Source organism: Sturnus vulgaris, chromosome 8, assembly GCF_052056855.1.
Source record: "Sturnus vulgaris isolate bStuVul1 chromosome 8, bStuVul1.hap1, whole genome shotgun sequence".
Classification (NCBI taxonomy): Eukaryota; Metazoa; Chordata; class Aves; order Passeriformes; family Sturnidae; genus Sturnus; species Sturnus vulgaris.
In genome coordinates this window covers 35,662,094-35,683,739 of record NC_142250.1, presented here as the reverse complement: position 1 = coordinate 35,683,739, position 21,646 = coordinate 35,662,094, and the positions used below count along the sequence as shown (strand labels likewise).

General features: G+C 43.3%; 1 protein-coding gene across 1 annotated transcript in view; it reads left to right on the top strand.

Moving 5' to 3' along the window:
• Positions 1 to 21,369, top strand: part of C8H10orf90 (chromosome 8 C10orf90 homolog) — a 59,710-nt gene extending 38,341 nt beyond the window's left edge. Inside the window, exons 4-9 of the mRNA XM_014879600.2 lie at positions 8,376 to 8,648; positions 10,541 to 10,791; positions 11,791 to 11,986; positions 19,068 to 19,131; positions 20,183 to 20,282; positions 20,442 to 21,369. Of these exons, the coding sequence (XP_014735086.2) occupies positions 8,376 to 8,648; positions 10,541 to 10,791; positions 11,791 to 11,986; positions 19,068 to 19,131; positions 20,183 to 20,282; positions 20,442 to 20,480 (923 nt within the window). The 3' untranslated portion in view covers positions 20,481 to 21,369. The remainder of the gene's footprint in view (positions 1 to 8,375; positions 8,649 to 10,540; positions 10,792 to 11,790; positions 11,987 to 19,067; positions 19,132 to 20,182; positions 20,283 to 20,441) is intronic.
• The last annotated feature ends 277 nt before the right edge of the window (positions 21,370 to 21,646 follow it).

Genomic DNA, 21,646 nt, shown 5'->3' with positions numbered 1-21,646 from the left:
GGCTATAAGTACAATTTACTTTCATTAATTAAATAGTATTTGAAATGCTATAATGAAGGAATGTGGCCTATCTGGTGTTCTCACCTCATCTTTTTATGGGAAAGCCACCATAATAATGCAATAAGCCAGAGGACAAGATTTGTATGTGTGTAAATATAAATATATATATATATATATCTACATGAACAAGATATAATTAGAGGAAAGCAGTTCCTGACAATATGGAATTTATTGTATAGAAACTTGAGCAGCTCCAGCTGATGCTAATTAACTCCCCACCCTGCAAATGTGTGCAGCAGAAGTGGTGGTGAAGACAGGACAAAGATGAAATATGGCACAGGAGATTTGACTTTAGCTTGCACCTGCTAAGCACAAGGAGCCAAATCTTCAGCTGATGTCAACCAACTGCAATCTGTGCCTGCAGAGGAGTGACACTGATTTACACCAGCCAGGAATCTGGCTGGGGACATTACTGACTTGGCATTATGGACACAGCAGCTGGTGCTGACTTGTTAAGAACAAAGGACCACATGCCAAAAAGCCCATTAAAAGGAGCTCCTTTGATGTTTCACTTCATCTGGGATAAATTTAAAATGGAGGAGGCTGTCAATTTTCCTTAGTCTAGACATTCTGTGTCACTGTTACTCTGAGGTGTGACCTTCATGTGCTGCATCCCCAGAAAATGAGGATTCAATCATTTCAGGTGCTGAAAACTCAAGTGAGGAGCTGGCAATGCTGTTCCAGGTGTCTCTGGAAGATGCTGCCAGCCTTTGAGGCAGACCCCAACCTCTGTGATGGGCCAGAGCAGTTGCCTCTCTTTATCTTGGAGCTTTTAAATTCATTTGCAGAAGGAAGGGGATGCCTCCTCTTGCATTTTTTGGAGTACCAGCTCTCCAGCTTTGCTTTGTGTCTCAAAGGCCTGCTTCCCTCCCCTTCATGTGGTGGGACAGGGGGTGGAGGAGAAGGAAGGGATCAGCAGGAGGGCTATTCTTTGATATTCCACTCCTTTAAACCATTTATTTATTACATCAGAAGATGTGGTGACCTTGTGTCCTGCCATGTGGAGGCAAGGCTGCCCCTGGAGATTGTGGGCAGTGATGTGAGCAAGGGAGAAGGGTGATGATGCTCAGGGCTGGCTCTCAGTGACAATGCTGGGATGTCACAGTGACCTGGCTGAGATCATTTTCCTGTGGAACCAATTGCTCTTTATCAGTTTCTCTGTGGTTTAAGGTAACGAGCAGACAGAGATGGCTGGGTTTTCTCGGGCTTTGTTTGTTTCTTTGGGGTTTTCTTGTGCATGTTTTTGTTTGGTTTTGTGTGTTTAAGGGCACGATCATAAAATAATTTGACTGGAGCTGAAGTTTCCTTCAGGAAATGCCTTTTGAGGATTAGAGGCTCAATTTTCTGTTATGGGACATAGCAATGAAGGTGTTGGGTAGAAAGGCCATTGTTTCTCTGGGGGACAGAAGGATGTCTGCCCTGTTAATGATGATACAGAACACATTTTTATGAGTGAAACTTATAAATTAGATTTTCCCAAAGATGTTCGTGTTGTCTGAAGATCCAAGTTAAAGTTCAGCATATGAAAACTGAGGGTTTGATTCCTCCACTCTTTTCCATTTTGGATTCTATGATTTAAAGGTCTTTTCCAACTAGGATTCTGTGATTCTGTGACATTTCTATCTTGAGCTGCCAGAGCTGGTAAGAATGTGACACAATTTGAAGTGAAAGGCTGGAGTCACTCGTTAGCACCCTGGGCAAGCAGCAGGGCCGGAGCACCAGAATCATTAAAATAATGATTAAAAGAGATGGGCTCTGTGGATTCAGTGACTGCATTATGCCAGTGGAGTAAAGGGCCTCATTTTCCCCTAATTCACACTTGGTTTAAAGTAGGAACAACTCTTGTGCAGTCTGTGAAATGAAAACTTGGCTCAGCCAGGCTGTGGTAAATTGTCAGAAAGAGCTGAACTAGGTGCCTCGGACATGATGAGAATTCCAAGTGGTCCATACCTTCCTTGCCCTGCAAATCACCATTTAAATGTTCTGAATCATCCTGAACTTTTTTTTTTTTTTTTTTTTTCAAGTCACACTGCATCAGATTACTCCTTGAGTCACTACAATAGCGTCTGATAGCTTCTAGCATGACATCCTGGAAATGCAAACATGGATTTCTAACTCGGAGGTTTGGGGTCTGTGGTTGTTACAGGGAATGTCTCGAAAATACAGCAGTAAATATTCTCTCCTTTCATCCTCTCCCAGCTCATAGGAGGGAAAAGGGAAAAATGTCAGTAAAATAGACAAGCACTGTAGTGGAGCAGCTGGATACTGGGAGCTTATTGGTGTGAGCAGTCACCTCAAATCCTGTGGGTGGGGTATCAGCTGCCCACTAAAATATTCTGCTGTAGCTATACCCTCTCATCACCCTGAGGGTAAGGTGATGTCCTGCAAGAGCATTTCCTTCTCACAGAATCACAGGATCAATAAGGTTGGAAAAAATCCACCAAGTCAACTAAACCCTACCACCAAGTGCCACATCTCTTATTTTTTGGAGCCCCTCAGCAGGTGCAGGGATGCTGGCTCCACCTGGGAAACCTGTTTCTGGGGTTAACCACTCTCTCAGCAATTTGTCATTCATTTTTCCTGCTACCCAACCTCAACCTGCCCTGGTGTAACTGGAGGCTGTTAAATTGCAGGATTTTGCTGGTGCAGCCACTTCAAACTCTTCTTCCACCAAAACTCTCCGTGGCAGCCAGAATGGGTGCAGCACACATTGGTCCCCATTCTCCCCCTGGGATAAGTGGTGTTCCCTTGTTTAATACCAAGGGAGAAGGTCAATTAACTATTTGCAGAGTGCTTTGAGAAAAATAAATTGGCCTTCAGCACAGAGAGGCTGATTGTTAGGGGCTGGTGATTAGCTGGGTTTGGGATTGTTTGCTCTAAAGCCACTATAGTAATTTTGCCCAAAGCCTTCAGTAAACAAGCTGTTTCTTGACATTAAGAAGCTTTTCCTACTTAGAACTGATTATAGGTTTGAAGCCTAACAGCTCTTAGGTACACTTTCTGTTTTAAATGATTACAACTTTCTACAGTCAAATATTAGCTTTTGCCAAAAGAAAGCCTCTTCCTTCTGAGAAATGTGGCCACAGCTGTCAACATGGTTTAAAAAAAAGAAAAACAAAGCCAAAAGAGGTAGCTAGGAAAAAGAGAAGCTTTTTTTTGTTAGAGATAATTTTTTAATCTAGACTCTTAGCTTGAGGTGTTACTGATATAGCTGAGATAATTAAGCTTTATCCCCACCAGGCAGGGCTGTTTGCAGAAGCATTAATACAGGTGCAATGACACATTCACTGGGAGGAATGGGCTGGCTGAGCCTCTCTCTTCAAGCCAGCAAAGTTCTCTTGACTTTGGATCTTGGCAATTCTGGGAATGGAGCTGAGGACAGGGTCCAGCCCCAGGCTTTTATTGAAAGGTGAATCAAGACCTTGGTAAACATCACATTTTGAACAGGGAGCGTGGGCAGAGCTGCATTACCAGGAACTCAGGTAGTTTCCATGGATGTTACTGCTGAGCAGCAGCTGATGCTGCCTCTTGCAAATGCATCGTTTGAGAAGCATCACAAGGCAGCTTGGGACAAAAGTCTTGTTTCTGGTCAGCAGGGATTTTAGTCAAAAGGTGAATTTTGTGGCCCCCCTGGCCAAGTGCAGCTCGTTGACTGATTACAAGCGATGCCTTTTCCTCGGCAGCGATCTGAAAAACAAATCCTCACTCCTATCTTGCATCCCTTGACAAACCCTGGCACAACTAATAACGCTGTCATGGCTCTCAATGCTTCCATTTCTCTGGGTTACCAGGCTGTTGAGATGATGTGCTCTGTTTGCTCACATCTGAGATTACGTGGCTTAGCTGTGCCAGCCCTTGATTCAGGATAAGGGCTGAGCCATCAGTCTCTGTCACACAGGGGCTGGAGTTTTGCTCGGGATTATGGATGGCTGCTTGAGGCACGTGTGGGTCTCTACAACTGGGCCTAAACCTTGAAGGAGGCAGAAGTTTCTTGTATTTAAGGAATGTTAATTCCTGCTCCTCTCTGCTTGGGGTATTGGCAGCATCAGCTCCCAGCACGGAGGTCTGGGAGAGCTCAGCAGCTCAGGATGGGGGGCTTTTATTAAATTAAAACAAAGCCCCCAGCAGGTGGTCTGTGATGTAAAGCTCCCTCCAGAGCTGGTGTCTGCTCTCATTGGGGACACGCAGGGAATCGACCCCGAGTGTCCCCTGCCCAGCCACCTCTCTGACTTGGTGGCCAGGGAGGATTTGCAGCCCCGCCTCTGCTAAAGTGACCTTTGGCCACTTTCAAAGAAGCACTTTGTCACAAATCATCAAAAATCCGCACTGGAACACCGGGAAGGGTGTTATATGCAAGGATGAAAAGCTGAATTATCCTGCAGTACAGTGAAATGGGGAAAAAAAGAGCAGTAACAATGGAGCAGGGGATGTTTGCCTGGATTGTGTGTGTCTCAAGGAAAGGCAAGTTTAACCTGCTGTAATGCAGGGTCACTTCCCGTTAGCAAAACCCCCTGAAGGGAGAGAGGGGGAAACGTAAAAAGATACTTTACAGTAAAACAATATACTTATTTTACTCCAAGATCAAGGATTCTTCTTCTTCTTCTTTTTTTTTTTTTTGAAGAAGCTTTTGAAAACCTACCCTTGGTTTTACAGAATATTTTTAACTCCTCCAATATCATATGGTTTTCACTAAGTCATTATTTAAAAATCGAGCACAGGGCAAAAATTACTCTTCTCCAGGTGTAATTATGACTTTGTTCCTTAAATTTGCTTCTATGAGCAGCTGAACTTTTACAACTACAATCCATACTGGCTGAATTTTATTAATGGAGTCATTCTGCTTTCTGTTTCTTTGAGTTTTGCTCTCCCATATCTCCCAAAGCATTACACTTGCATGTCTTTGTTCATTAGTTTTAAAGCCTTTCCTCAGCTGGGATAATAGAAAAAACATCTATTTCTGGTCATCCAGTTGCAATTCTGGCTATTCTCAGTGGGGCATATATATTTCAAGTTGGGTTGGTGGAGGGATTTAGATATACAATTCCAGATAGTCTTAATGAGAGTAACAGTCCTAATTCCCCACACAGAATATTAAAAACGGGTCCAGGGTGTACAGAGTGAAATGCTGTGATCTTACCTTTAAGTACCTTTGCCTTATTCTATTTTTTTTTTTAAATTCCTAAATATCATTTGCATCTGTGTTCGTTAAAGTAACTCAGAGCTGCTTTGAGGATGAGGGAGTTGATTTTTTGGAGCCCCTGTCTGGTTTGCTTTGCTCTGTTTTCCCAGGGATTGGCTGCACCTGGGTGCACCTTTGGAAGGGAAAGGTTAATTCAAGAGGGAGCTGGAAGAAAGAATTTAGCAAATTGACCCTGTTATTATTCTGATTGCCTTCAGTGTTAGACAAGAACAAGATGCACCTTTCTTATTGCCTTAATTAACTACCACCAAAAAAAAATCCCCACCATACTGTGAATCTAATAAGGATTAAAATTTAGTTAGAATATTAGAACCAGATCCACAAGGAAGACACTTTTCATGCCAGGAAGGACGTGTTGATTTTATTCCTGAATTTCCTCAGGAATCGTGGGGGGGGTTTTAATTCTTTCTCAAGGCATTTCTTTCATCATAAAAATCCTAAGAAGCATCCATCCCCTTTTTCTAATTTTAGGCCTCATTCTTAGTTCTGGTCATGCATTTCTTTTCCTTCTCTCCTAATCCACATCTTCATGGGGATCCCCCAGGCCCTGCTGGGAGGATGCCACAGGTGGCATTTCCCTGAGCAGGGAGGGGGTGCAGAGAGAAGGGAAGCTTTTCTCCATTTGCACAAGGTGTAAGAAATTTCCTGGAGCTTAATTGTCCATTCTTGAAGGTTGCTGTACTTACACTTGGAAGCCAACATCCATGGAGAGCTAGTCTGGTAGTTAGGAGTAAATGGAGTGTGAATACTCCAGGCAGCTCCTCTGTCTTGTGTTCAGATCAATATTCCGAGCTGGAGATGGGGCTTGGAGCCTTCTCCTCCCCTCACTCTGGTCTCCACTGTTTCACTCTTCTCCCTTACAGCCCATTTGACCCCCCTGATGATTCCTGCTGATTTTGGGGAGCCCAGCAGCAGCAAATGGACCCTCCTGGGGACACAGCATTGGCTTGAGCCAATGAGTCTGACAGTGAAGCTGTTTGGCTTCACAACACACATTTGCTGCACAGACCATTTCTTGATATGAAGGCAAATTATCTCCCACTGTGATGCTGCCATGGATGAGCAGAAACTCTTTCCTCCTTTCCTCTTTCTTCTCTTCTCTGTTTACTGCTGGCCACTAAACTATTTTAATTTAAAAGGTGATTTAATGAGATAATCTGTTTTCCATTCAGGTTCTTCCTGTGGTTTAGCTCCCCTCCTTTTTTCCCCCCTTCTATCCATTTGATTTCTTGGCTGCCTGAGTGAAAGGACTTCCTCCCCTGCTGCTCTGCAGTTACTCACTGCTACCTGCTGCTTTCTTCATCTTCTCCTACCCCACTGCTTGTTCCTGCCTCCTCCCACAGCCACCCTTTGAGCCCATGACCCCATTAATCTGTCCTGGTGTTTCTCCCCCTCTCTGTGCCATAAGACATTTTTGTCTGACTTCAGGAATGGGATTGGCCAGGGAATGAAGGAACAGGTCCCTGGATAGGCATGAGCTCTGAGGGCACACACAGAATTCAGTCTGTCCAGTTTCTTGAGAGCATTTGCATCAAAACTATTTCCAGCTGAGAAAAGAGCTCGGTAGTGACAAAAGATAAGGGATATGTTTGCAATGTATGAAAAGCACAGAGAAAAATAAGTTCTGTCAGAGAGCAGGAGGGCTTAAATGCTACCCCAGAGTTTGGGAGCTCTGTGTGCACCTCCTTGCTTTGACCAGATTTTCTGTAAGGCTGTGAAACTGCTTTGGGTGGGGTTCATCTCAGCGAATTTAATTAAAAACCAGGTTTGTTTTTTTTCTGTTTGTGCTGATCTTCAGGGATCCCTCACGAGAGGATCCCCTGAGGAGCTGACTCCTTCTCACTGTATGGGCAGTTACAGAAAGGAGCTCGAGATGTTTTGGTTGGAGTCAACGATCTCACAGGGCTTTGCCAACCTAAACAATTCTGTGATTCTGTGCTCCAAGCTCTGATCTGCAGGGAAAGGGAAAAACAGTAAGTGTTGTATCTTAATGCCTCGGATTTCCTCAGAAATACTGGATGGTCAAAAAGAGACATGAGCTGGCCAGGTCACTAAAATGCATAGGAGATCATAATTTTGTGGAAAAGAATATTTCTTATCTACTATGAGTAGATTAAGGATTGGAAAAGTGAACTGAAAACTTCCCACATGGCAGGATCTGATTTTAGTGAGTGACTTTGAGGTAAGGAAGTGTCAAGCACAGAAACACAGGATCATTTAGGTTGGAAAAACCCTTCACAATCTTTGAGTCCAACCATCAGCCCAGCACTGCCAAGCCCATCACTAACCCACGTCCCCAGGTGCCACATGCACAAATTCTTTAAATCCCTGCAGTGCCATCTCAGCCTTTGTCAGGAATTGGCTCGAAGGAGAAAAACACTTCTAATCTTCCTCAACCAAGGCATGGGAAAGAGTCAGCAGAGAAAGAATTGTGTTAAATCTGATTTTAGAAAGAAAGATGAAGGAATCTTTACAAAGGCCTGGAGTGGCAGGACACAGGGAATGGCTTCCCAGTGCCAGAGAGCAGGGCTGGATGGGATTTTGGGCAGGAATTGTTCCCTGTGAGGGTGGGCAGGGCTGGCACAGGATGCCCAGAGCAGCTGTGGCTGCCCCTGGATCCCTGGCAGTGCCCAAGGCCAGGCTGGACATTGGGGCTGGGAGCCCCTGGGACAGTGGGAGGTGTCCCTGCCCCTGACAGGAGGTGGGAAGGGATAATCTTTAAGATACATTTCAATTGGAAGTGTTCCAGGATTCTAGGATTTCAAATTGTTTAAACCTCATCAGAATCATTGTTATGGATTCAGTGGTGGCTGTGATGAAAACCAAGTTTTGGGATCGGGGTTTTAACCCCTCTCCAGTGGAGTGGTTGCCTCAGAAGCATCTCCCATCCCCAGCTTTTCCTGTGCCCCTTCTGGCTCTGTGCAGTCACAGCAGGAACCAGCCCCCAAAACTTGTGCACCACTTTGCCATGCAAGTTTGTGATGAGAAGGGCATTGCTCAGCCCCTACAACTTCAGGATCCTGCCATACCAATAAAAATTAAATGGATTAGAAGGCTGATGAAAAAAAAAATTCCCATGTTATAGGATCTGGGATTGTTTTTCTGTTTTCCACAGGAACACCAATGGTGTTGGGAAGCAGGAAGAGGAGCAGCACAACAGCCCCTGGCTCCCCTCCAGATTCAGCCTCCAGAGAAACCATTGCTGCAGCTACTGATGGCTCATCCAACAGGGCAGAGCCCTCCAAAGACACCTCCAAATCCAAAGAGATCCAAGCACAGGCTGTCCTGAAACCAAAAATGTCTGTCTCCAACAGTGTGTGCAACATAAAGGCGTCATCGAGAATCCTCCGGGAAGAAAATGTTCACGGGCAAGAGCAGCTCCTAAAAAGTAAGGTACAAATCCTACTGTGGTTGTCAGGAATATGGTTTCAATAAGAAGATGAGATCAGTCTCAAAGAAAGAAAAAAAAAAAAAAAGTGAAATAATGGAAAGTCAGGCCATTTTTGTCCAGCTTTAAGTGCTGAGCGTGAGTCATCTGGTGAGAGATCAATCAGCTGATCTGACTGTATACATTGCTATGGTTAATAGAAAATAAGATTAAAATGACCAAGATAGGCTTAGATTCCCAGGAAAATCTTGAAAAAGCATTAAAATTGCAAAGTCAAGCAGCCCCAGCCTAACCAAATAATACCAGTAGTGAGGTTATTTTTACAACCTTGCTCTGATACCTTTCTTTCACTCCTTCAATCTTTTTTTTTTTTAACACAACAACCTGAACCGTGATTATTAACAAGATTTCAGTGGGTAAAACATGATTTCTTTGGGTTCAGCAGTGTCTGGGATGTCTTACTTCCAGCATTTACTCTCACAGCTAAAATGCAGGTGACACCAGCAGCTGTATTCCTGCACCAGGTATTTTTGCAGAAGACAACTGAGATTAATTTGGGTTTAGTATCAATATGTTTGTGAGAAACTCATTCCTTAAAAATGTTGTAATGGTCATGGAACTTTTTCTTCTTACAGCTGTTGTTTCTGAAGAGAATTTTTTGTAAGCAGGTAGGCAAAATTTGTCATCATTGAGCATAAAGCTCCTGAATGTCACACATTTAGAAGCCTCAATGCTGTTTTCAGTGCCTGAAGTTCAATCATGGCATTCCCCTAACTGGAAGCGACTTTGTTTTACAAAAGTTGAAGCATCCACTGAGATCTGGCAAAGCCCAACTTAATCCACACCTCTGTAAACCTGGCTTAGGGAGGAATTTAATTTCATGTTCACAGGTTTCAAGGTTTATTCCAAAATGTTGGTGAGAACAGTGTTAGGGAGGAAATACAGTTCAGGCTTTTATAAGGCAAATGTACCCAACACAGATCTTTTTAATATGTTTTTTAAGTACAATATAATATGTACAATATGTCATAAAGAGGAAAATATTTTAAGTTTATTGTAACCAAAAATTGAAATAAAACAGTAACGGGCTTTATTCCCAGATATTTAGTTCTAGAAATCAAATTATTTGGCAAGGAAGGAGCACTCCAGTGTGACTTTTCAAATAGTTCATATGGAGCCTTTCCGAAGTTCCTTTGTTATTTTGGATTTGTTCTGTCCTCTGAATGAGAATCTGATTTTTGTGCACACAGCCTCTTTTGGTCCTAATTTGTGCAGGAGTATCAGTCAGTGAGCATTAAAACTTCACTAGAAGTGTAGAAAATAATCTCTTTTTCTCAATGTGAATTGGTAATTTTCATCATAACACCCTATAATGCACAATAACCTTTTGTTGATTATTTTTTTAAAGGAGTCTTTCCACTGGCTAATGGATCTGTAGGAATGACAGAAAGCAAACTGCATTAAAAACAAAGGAAAAAAAAACCAACAGTGGTGCTGATGAAAGACTCAGTGTGGTGAAAAGGAAACGATTTGTGGTTAAAGCCCATAACAATCTGGTATTTTCTGCAATAAATTGGAATGAACTCCAGGTCACAGCAAGATACCCCTGGCTTTCCATGGCACCAATTTTGGGAGGCACCAGCAAAGAGATCTGAGTGTTGGGAGAGTTTTAATTGAGATTTCCTTCCAGTGAGGTGTGGGTGATGTGAGGGACACTCTGGGTGTCACAGAGGAGCAGCCACCACCAGATCTGATCTCTCCTGCCTAATGAGCCCTATTAATAACAGCCTGGCTTTCTTATTTCAGGAACTGCCCTCTCCCTGTCTAATGAGGTGGAGAACCCAATAAAAAATTAGCCATGCACTCCTAATGAACTTTTAAATCTCTCCAAGGCAATTGTGAATTCCCTGGTTCGAGGGACAGAACAAAGGAGCTGGAGGCACAGGACGAGAGGGAGCGAGGCAGGAGGGTGACACTGTCCAGGGTGACACTGTCCAGAGTGTCACAGCCCAGGGTGACACTGCCCAGGGTGTCACTGCCCAGGGCCTGCTCTCCAGGTGTGACCTGGGAGAAAAACCTGCTCACCTGGCCACAGTCCAGCTCCCAGCTGGGGAAAACTCCAGCAGCCCCATGGACACTGCGGGTAAAACATTTTTTTTTTTCCTTGCTTATTTTTCTTTTTTTTCCCCCCTTTTCTCCTCTTCTCCCCCATGGATGGTGTTTGCTTCCTGGGAACTTGTTAAGGGTAGAAGTTCACATTCCTTGACTGTTCCCTTTCCAGTGAAGTTTTGGCAGTTTGTATCCACTTGGTTGTCTGGTTCTCCAGGCTCTCCGTTTTGAGCCTCAGCTGCTGTTCCTGTGGGGGAACTTGTTAAGAGTTTGGGAATTTACAAATCCCCAGTTCCCAAGTGCCTGGCACTTCCAGCACCAGCTGGAGGTGTGGACACAGCCCAGGTTGGTACCAGGCTCCAGCAGCAGATGGACTTTCCTGCTTTTTCCTCCAGCACATGTTGCAGACCCATCTCTGCTCCTTTCCTCTGTCCTAAGACATTCCTAAATGTTGAAGCAGCCTTTGACTGGGAAGTGTTTTCTTTCTGGATCAGCCATGGAGAGATCTGACAATCTAAATAAACAGGAAAGCTTGTGAACTGTCAGTGACGAGTTGCTTCAGTGATGGGGTGAGAAAAGGAAACAGGCAAAACATCAAGAACTCGAATTTGGATGTAAAAATATGTAATTGGAAACATAGACATGTATAAGCTCGACAGGACAAAGGGGGATGGATTCCCATTGCCAGAGAGCAGGGTAAATGGGATATTGGGAAGGAATTCCTCCCTGGGAGGGTGGGGAGGGTCTGGGATGGAATTCCCAGATTTGCTGTGGCTGCCCCTGGATCCCTGGCAGTGCCCAAGGCCAGGCTGGACATTGGGGATGGAGCTCCTGGAACAGTGGGAGGTGTCCCTGCCATGGCAGGGGTGGAATGGGATGAGCTTTAGAGCCCTTTCCAACCCAAACCCAAACTGATTTCCATCACTTTAATAACCTCTTATTTCATCACCTTATTAATCCCTTACCGAATTCAGCCCCACACCTTGTTCCTTCCTTTGAATTCTGTGAGAATTCAGCCTCTGTGTTTCCTTAGGAAGCCCTGGAGAAGCACAACCCCCAGTTCATCTGCCGTTCCCAGAAGAGGCAGAGGAGGCTGGAGCTGATGGTGCAGCTGAGGAGGGCTCAGCACAGGGAGGCTCCTCCGGGCACCCCCCGAGCGCTGCCCCGCAAGCTCTCCACGTCCACCGCCGGCAGAAAGAAACAATTCACCATCCCTGACCCTCTCAGTGGTGAGTTGTGACCAGCAGCAAGCCTTTGAAACCCCAGTTTCCGTCTGAAATTTGGGGAGAAACATGAGAGCTGCTGTTCCTGGTTCGCTCTCCGGCATCTGTGCAGGTGCTCGTGGCAGAAATTGCCAGGATTCGGGGATGGGTTAGTGGGGATGAGGAGTTCCTGTGCTCTGTGCAGCTGCGAGAGAGCTCCTTGGGGACGTTTTGTCACTGTCACATGCAGTTGTGCTGCTGGTTGTGGGGGTGATGGCAATAAATGACATTTCATCTCCTCCCAGCTCACAGATTGATCAGTTTGGGGACACAGGTGACAGCGGGGTGGCAGGTAGGATTTGGGATAGGAGCCCCCACTTTTGTCAGAAATCCCAGAGCTGGGAAAGGGCTCTGCCCTGCCCAGCCCTGCTAAATCAAGGCATGCAGACTCTGTGATTTCCTGATTGAAGCTGGTTAGGTTGTGGCAAACAAAAAAAAAAAACCTCAAACTCCAGTGAGGGAAACCCTTCCCTCCCTCACTGCCTGTACTGCACCTCTGTAAATGTTATCTAAGCTCAAGATGTTAAACAAATTGCTTTTCTTTAACTTTTTTCTTTTTTTTTTTTTTCAATTGCCATCTGGATGTTAATTAATTCAGTTGACTAAAGAACAAAGATTTATTTGATTGATTGGCGTTCCTCTTTACATCTTGGTTTTAAATCTGTGGCTGCTTGAAGATACATGATTCTACTGAAGAGTAAATTAATTGAAAAGATTAAACAAACTAACAAAGATACCTGGAGGATGCAGGAAAGGGAATATTTGATGTCCTCAACCCTGGGAAACACAAACAGGTTTTTGTCTCCCTGGGGAATGAGGGTGGGTGCAGGAGAGGTGGGTGCAGCTCCATTTCAGGGCTCTTGGAGATTCCTGGAGAATTTCAGCTTCCAGTGGTCTGTCCTACATCAGAGACCTACTGGGATTTTATAGTGAGAGCTAAATAAACATAAGGAAACAGAGCACAAAGCATTAATTCTGTCTTAAAGACTCGATAGAATTAATTCACCATTTCCATTATCCAAGTTAATTTACCTGGAATCAGATCTCTCAGGGCTGTGCAGTGTGAGGACTCCAAGCTCTGCCAGCAGCAGGCAAGGAGTTTGTCATTTATCTTAGAGGAAGTGACAAAAATCTCCCACTTCTGTCTGATCATCTTTGAAAATCCCCCAAACCACTCTGCAAATAATTTATGAAACAAAATATGAGAGGCTAAACCTATTTCTCCTTAAATTATAATAAAACTTTAATCTTTATGCTTGTTTAATGAGTAATAAAATCATAATATTGAAATATGCTCATTAATTATTGAAGTTAATGACTATTTCCATCTTTTTAGTGGTTGGTCATTAAAGGTAAATTTGTCTAGAGAGAATCTTTGGTTTCTGTAACTCATCTGCCTTTGTGTAGCCATGTGTGGTTTTCTGTTTGTGAGATCTCAATATTTTTATAATGGCAGAAGTGTCACATGTCTGTCATTGAAGCAGAGCTGGAGTTCAATGCTGGAAATCCAAGATCCCTGGAAAAGCACAGCCCTGCAGTGCAGAGGGCTCTGTTACATTGCTCTGAGTCCTGGCAATCAATATTTTGGGATTTGTCTTGGTGGGTGCTGCTGTGCAGCAGGATTGGTGTGAGACCCACAGTGGGGAAATTCTTTTTCCTAGAAGGGCTCATGGATGTCCCTGTGCTTCTGATGCCTCTGCTGATGCCAGATCCATTGCTGATGGATCCATTTAGAGCAAATCTCTAAGAGGAGAAAGAGTCCTGCACCCCCAGGAAGCTCTGGCCCAGGCAAAGTCTTCATGGAATGGTTTGGGTGGGAAATGACCTTAAAAATAATTTCATTGCACCCCCTGCCAAGGGCAGGGACACCTCCCACTGTCCCAGGTGCTCCAACCCCAATGTCCAACCTGGCCTTGGGCACTGCCAGGGATCCAGGGGCAGCCACAGCTGCTCTGGTCTCTTCAGAAATCTCTGCCAAATGCAGAGATTCCCTCCCAGAGCTTTCCTGGTTTGGGGAATCAGGCAACACCCCCTGGACAAACACTGGGAATTGGAGGGTGAAAGGATGACCTGGAAATGTGCTTAAGCACTCAGGCTTGTATTGATGGCACCTCTGGGCTCCAGGCTGTGATCCTGTGGTTGTTTCTTGATAATTTCCTTCCTTTCTTTTTTTTTCCTTTCTCTCTTTCCTGATGTCTTACAATTTGTGGAGGTGAAGATCTTTTTGGCTCCGAGGTTCCCAGGGCTCATTGCCAGCACACCCTCACACGTTTTCCAGAGCTCTTTTTCCCAAGGGCAGCCTGGCTGATGGGTTTAATTTCCACTGACCCTGCCAGAGTGACCCCAAGGATGGACTGTAACCCAGCAGGATCAGGTCACACTGCACACTCAGCTCAGGCACTGGCTGTGACAGCAATTATCCAACTCCTTTTCCACCTCAAGGGGACATTCCCTGCCCAATTCCCCGTGTGCCCACACAGGAGGGTGGCCCAGGATGGGGACAGGTGGGTGCCTGCTTTGATCCAGGTGGAAATGGGGCAGCCCAAGGTGTTTTGAGGAATTTGCTGCACTTATCTCTCTCTGAAATAAGTTTGGTCCATGTGCTTCTCTCTGGCCTTGCAACTTTTATTCCAGTAAAATAATTTACACCCAGAGCAAAGACCTGCAGAGGTTTTTCTCTCCCCCAGAGAGATTATTCTATCAGCCTAAAACATCTTTATTGATAACATGAAATCATTGACTAGTGGAGTTTCCCCGTGTTTTGACAGTGTTGTTGCAACTCTCATTTCTTGTAAGAGAAAGAAATAATTGGCATTCAACATCATTTCCATATAAATACCAGCATCTGTGCAGCTCCCATTTACCTTCCCATCCTCAAAACCTTGAGTTGTTTACCACTTTTTAATTGTCCTTCACGAGCGGGGTTTTACGAAACGCTGAAAGTAATCTCAGGAAAATGAAAATGTTTATCCTGCACGAGGTTTTATCATCACCAGAGCTCTTTGAAGGCACAGAACCTGCAACTCTCAGGCAGCCTTTGTGCTGGGAAATGGGTACTGCTAAATTTTGAGAGTGCTAATTAGTCCAAGATAGACAACTCTGCTGTTGACTGTGTCGAACAAATTAGAGATCCCACTGTGACGAGCTGAATAGAAACAATGTTCAAATAACTGCATTTAAATCTCCAAAACCGTAATGTAATTACTGCAGTGACAGGACTACCAGCTGTTTATGGGCCTTTAAATCTGCATAATGAACAGCCCTGTGATCTTGGTGTGCACAGGCACTTTGGGAGGTTTAACACAATTTCTCAGGCACGTTTGGGGTTTTTTTCTCCCTTCCCTTTTCCTGTCCTTTCAGGGGGTGGCTGTTCTATGGAATTGGCCATACAAGTTGAAGGTTACTCATCAACTCCACAGTGGAGCCTGCTGAGTTCCTCTGGATTTCCATCCAAACCCTCAATTTTTTGTAATATCTTGGAAATAATTTATATCCCCTCACTCAGGCTCCTAAACTTTCCCTAAAATTTCTTTGCAGCTGCAGGACCCGGGGGGTGAGGATTGCAGTTTATTTGGGTTTTCCAGGGGTAGCTTTCTCCAGCAGCCCTGTTGGGCTTTTTAATAAATTCCAATAAAGTTTTTTATTTGGACTGAGGAAGGAGAAGGTGGCAATCAGAGAATTGGCAATAATCCTGCAGCCACTCGGGTGTATTCTTGTGGTCATTTGGGGCATTTCCCAGCTCCTTTTTCCCCATTAAAACTTTTAATAGTGCCACCCATTCTTTTTTGGCTGGCAGCTCTGAATCAAGTTGAAGCTGCAGTCAGGTAATGGAATCAGAAAGAGGAATGACCTGTTTGGAAGATATTATTAAATTGATATTAACTCTGCCACACCTTCTTCAAAAGCTGGTACTTTTTGGGGGGAAATGCTTTTTAGGATTATATGCTCTAATGATATTAGGAAGGCTAGGCAAGATGCTATTTTTTTTGTTTTCTGGATAAAATCCGTGAATATTTAAGCATCATTTGGATAGAGAGGACTGAAATCTCCAGCAACATCCCCAAAATTATTCTAATATGAAAACGTTTTCATGAACCTCTCAATTTTAGAGCTTTTTAGAGATATTAGAAATGTTTTCCATAAAGAGTGAAATATTGAGGAGGGTCAGAAGTCTCAGCAGTAGTAGCAGAGACCTGAACATCACCTCCACATCTATTTTAGATTCAAGGCTTTTATTTTTATTTATTTCATTTATTTTTTTAGGGGATTGTTGATTTTAAAAATCCAAGTGTTTGCAAAAGTGTTCTGTATCCTGGGCTGTCTCTGGGCAGATGGGTTTTTGGTGAATTATTTTTTCAGTTCAGTAAAAGAGCAGTGAAATTAGAGATCCACCAGCAGCAGTGCTTTGCTTTTCACACATCCCCAAAGGCACATTTTAGCTCCTACCAAATTTCAAGAATTCACATTCGCGTTAGAAGAAAATTTATCTATATTATGTATATTTTGATACATTTTGCCACTGTTTTTCTCTTTTAAGTGCTCCAGTGATTTAGTGCTAAATAGGAAGTCAGGGGCTGGTTCCAACACAATCATTTTATCTGTTCTCTGTCTAAATATTTACTGACTTCCCAAGCAGGAGAGTTACTCATCCTCTTGGAGGTGCAGTTTAGCATTAATTAAAATATATTACAAGGACGACCCATTTACATTCATTTACAGCTTGTTTTAGTGGAGATGTGAGACCACTTGTAAATGCCAGGAACTCGGGAGTTTCACAAGGTGTGAATAAAACACCAACGAGGTGATTCAGTCCTCTCTGTCTAAAGCTTTATTTAACTGAAATGGTGCATCCCTGGTGATGCTGAAGGTCTGCTCTGAAATCCTTTCTTTTCCCTCATTCACATTTGTCTCCAAAAATCATCCAAGGCTATGGAATCTGATAAGGAGTTTTGATAAGGAACAGTGATAAAAATGGTGATAATTTTTTAAAGTTGTGATAATTGTGATAAAACACAATTTAGAAGTCTCTCAGCTTGGAGAATTGTTTACCTCATGGCCCATGTGATCCTTGCTTGATAAGAAGGAGCTTTAATTCAGGTCTCCAGATGAGCTGGGCCGGTTATTTCAGCTGCTCTTCCCCTTTGAAATCCACTTTCTTCTCAGTGTCGAGGATTAACAACCATTTAAATGCACACACCACTTTTATTTTCTCATTTCTACCAATTTTTAAATTTATTTCTCGCTTAACTTTTGAATCCTAATCCTACAATCCATCAAGGATTAGCCTTGATGTTTACATGTGATTTTTTTTTCCCCCCCTTGTAAATAGCAAGCTGGGAGATGCTGCAGGAATATTTGGCCATGAGAATTAACCTGGTGGCTCCACGCTGCTTCACAAAGGGCATTTTTATAATCGAGCTGGATTTATTATTTTCTTGGAGGATTTTTCCCCAGGGTCTCTTTTGAATCCATCCCTTTCCAGAGCAGTGATGGGTGTGATGCCAGCAGGAGAGGATCCTTCTGGAGGAACAGATCCCAGCCTCTGTGGTGCTTCCCAGAAATTGAAAACAGAGGCCACCCTGTCCTAGGGACTGGTAGGAAAATTACAGATGAGTTTATCTTGCTGTACAGGGAATTAGAAGCGAGTCTGGAAATCCCTGGATGGGTTTTTCCTGTTCTGGTGACTGACACACAAAGGTCTGGATTGTTATTGTGTCATCATGCCCCATCCCTGGAGGAGTTCAAAGCCAGGTTGGACAGGGCTTGGAGCAACCTGGGATAGTGGAAGGTGTCCCTGGGTCACAGACAATCTGCTCCCTGCACTTTCAGAGGTATTTGGGCAGCAGTAGCATCCAAGTGTTTATTCCTTTTAAGTGAATCAACATGCAAACGAGCGTGAGAACGCTAATAAATAAAAGACAAATGATGTTTTCCTAGCAAATCGAGCATGGGGCTTGTGTGTACTGAAGATTTAACAAGGATGATTAAGTGTAGACAACTGCTGAGGTGGGGGAAAGTCACTCCTGAGGCAGAGGAGGCTTCAGAGCCTCTCTCCTTTCCCAGTCTGAGCTTTGGAAACTGCACCAGGTCAGAACTGGAACTGCTGCAGAGCTGCCCCTGAGTTTTGATGGGAAGGGTGGAACATCTGTGCAATGAGGAATGGCTGAGAGAGCTGGGATTGTTCAGCCTGGAAAAGGATCCAGAGAGAGCTCAGAGCCCCTGGCAGAGCCTAAAGGGGCTCCAGGAGAGCTGGAGAGGGACTGGGGACAAGGCATGGAGGGACAGGACACAGGGAATGGCTCCCACTGCCAGAGGGCAGGGATGGATGGGATATTGGGCAGGAATTGTTCTCTGGGAGGGTGGGAATGGGCTGGGATGGAATTCCCAGATTTGCTGTGGCTGCCCCTGGATCCCTGGCAGTGCCCAAGGCCAGGCTGGACACTGGGGTTGGAGCACCTGGGACAGTGGGAGGTCCAGGAAGGAATGGGATGAGCTTTGTGGTCCCTTCCAACCCAAACCATTCTGTGATTCCATGGATTTTACACAGAGATACAACAGTAATCTCATTTATGTCCTGACTTCCCACCTTGTACAAATATCCTCCCTTCCCATTCAGGACCATTTTTGCAAGGAAGGTGTTAAAATCACCTATTCCTGAGAACCACTAACTGCTCAGATCAGAAATTACTTTCCTACATCCAGGGAAATGCTGATTGGAATTATCACAGATCTCTTCATACTTGATCAGGAAGGAGCAATATGATTTTCCTCCTTCTAAAGCTCACATAATTATCCCCAGCCCTGCAAAAGAAGTGCAAATTGAATCAGAAATGACTGTACCAGGGCAGACACACCGAGGAGGCAGCCAGGGTGCAACTGCCTACAGGAACCTGTGAGGAAAGTTTGGAGAGATTTGGGGATTTGGATCTGGTTTTAAACTTTCAAAACTTTAACCAGAAATGGCAAATTGTGGCTCCGTGGAATATGGCATGTGAGATTTCAGTAAAAACAGATCCCTCCAGCACTAACTTTATTTTCTCTCTGCCAGATAACCTCTTCAAACCAAAGGAAAGAGTCATTCCCGAGAAGGAGATGCACATGAGATCTAAAAGGTACAAATTCCACTGGTTTAGACTTTGTCCATGGATTTTTTTTTTTTCTGCTGTGTCAGCTTAGATTTGGGCAGCCCTGCCCTTTGAACCCTCCTTTTCCATCAGGTTCAGACAACATGGGGCACCCGTGGCATGAAAACCAAATAAATCCTCAGCAGGTCCCTCATGTTCAACACCCAAAAATGAAAGCAGTGAGGTCACTTTGGATTTTTTCCCTCCTGATCATGGCACAGAGGGTGGGAATGACAGCAAATTCTGAGGATTTTGGTGTCTGATCTTTAACTTTGCACTTCATGCAAGGGAAGCTGCAAAATTCCATGAGGAATTCATCCCTGTTTTCAGATGTGTCCCATTCCTCTTCTCCAAAATACAATCCCCAGCCAAAACAGGCTGCTTCAAGAGCCTGGAATTGCAAAATATCACGAGGAAAACCCAGAAGTAAACAGGCTTTGTGCTCATGAAAAAACAGGACTTGGACTTTCTCTTCCAAATCCTGGGAATTTTATCACGGATTTTAATGGGAAAAGATCAGAAATCACCTTTTTAATGGCAATTCCTGTTGTTATTAGAATGGAAAGATTGTGTTGTCCTTGGTTAAAAGTGTTCCTAACGAGAATGAAAAAATGTAAACGGTTTGCAGACTTATAATGATGGTTTTCTTATATTTTAGAAAACTACTTGAAAATAATTGCTTGATGTTAATTGTGTGGCATAAAAAAAAAAAAAAAAAAGTGTACAGCCCAGATTCTAGTTTGAATTTTGTTGCTGGAAATTGAAACCAACTTCACTGAGCTCGTTAGAAGCTACTGCATTGAAATCACCTGATCCCATCTCCTTCTTTAATTTTTTATTCCAAAATCAGAATTTTCAACAAGATTTGAAACCAGGCAGATCTTGTATCAAACCACGACTGTTAGTAATTTATCATTCCTGTGCCATAAATCAAATTCAAGTACTTAGAGATGCCCATTACAAACATTCCCTAGAAGAAAAGATAATTATTTGTGAGCCCCAGGGATGACATGAAGATCACTTTGTGAATTCCTGGCAGGATTTATGACAATTTACCTGAGGTGAAAAAGAAACAAGAAGAGAAACAGAAGCGAATTATCCTGCAGAGTAACAGGCTGCGTGTGGAGATGTTTAAAAAGGTGAGGATTTCCTCTTATTTCTGCAGCAAATGGAGGCAGTAAATTTGAAGTCTGGGATGCCAACTCCACCTCACCTCCTGTTATCTCTAAAGATTTCTGTCACCTCATGGATTTTAGCAGTATTTTAAAGCACTTGTACATTTTTTTTTTTTTTCCTAGCAATTACTGGACCAGCTCCTTCACAGAAACACGGAGTGACAAAGGAGCCTCTTGCCCATCATCCTAATTGGATCTTGAATGCCTTTGACTGCTAGATAAGCCATAAAATTAACTCTTATCTCAATTACCTGGAGGTATTTTTCTTATCTTTGGCTCTTTGTATAAAGAAAGATCATTTATGTTTCAATCGAAATTTTAAGGCAACTTTCAAGTAATCAAAAACAGCCTAAAAGGGAGCACAGCTGTTCCAGAGCATCACCTTTTGGTCATTTTACCCAGAGGAAATAATTTTAAGAATTTTTAATGCAAATACTGAATTACAGGGGTATTATTTATCTTAATCTTTTTTTTTTTTTTTTTTTTTTTAAAGCACACTTCTCTCTAGCAATAGCCCAGTGTTTATAAGATGTGGGAAACTTATTTCTCTGAAGTATTTTATTAATTGATTTCCTGTGAGTTAAATCCTTGAAGAAAATTGTTATTTGTTATGTTTAGGAACCAGTTGAAATAGCATTACCACATCATCAGAGCAACAGCAGTTTCACATTAATGCTTAACATTCCAAAAGGGACCAATGTTTCAGCTTTCTGAAGAACTCCATTCCTGTTCATAGAGTGAAAATACCTAGCAAGCTCTCCCATTAAAAAAACAATATTTAAGTATTTGTTTATAACAATTTTTTTTCACGTTTTTCATTGTAACATGAGTTCTACTCCACTTGTGTGAGCACAAAGTATTTCTAGAAATGGCAGATGAAGGAGTGGTGCCAAGAAGGATGTTTGCATCAAAACTTGCAGAACTCAAACCAGCTGTCATGTTTCCTCCAAAAAAATATTTAAATCTTTATTTGTACATGTTGGAAGTAAAAACAAGCAGCTCACAAAGCGATGGAGTTTATTTATGGAATAAAGTATGAGGATAATATTGATCCAAGAGCTGTGTTTTTATTTGGTGCTGTTAAATATAAAACAATTATTGAAACGGGCTGAGAAGTTGTGCCTTTGTACCCACAAATCCCAAAGGGGGAAAAAAAAAAATACTGCCCCTAAAAATCCCTGCAAGTGTTAAATTTTGCTGCAAAAAGTTTTTGAGTAGGGGTTTGTATGAGGCTGGAATTTGGCCTTTGATAGTTCTGCTTTGTTTTCCTAATCCAGCCTGAGATGGAAGGTCAGGATTTTTTGGAAGAGGGATGTTTGTGAGCCACT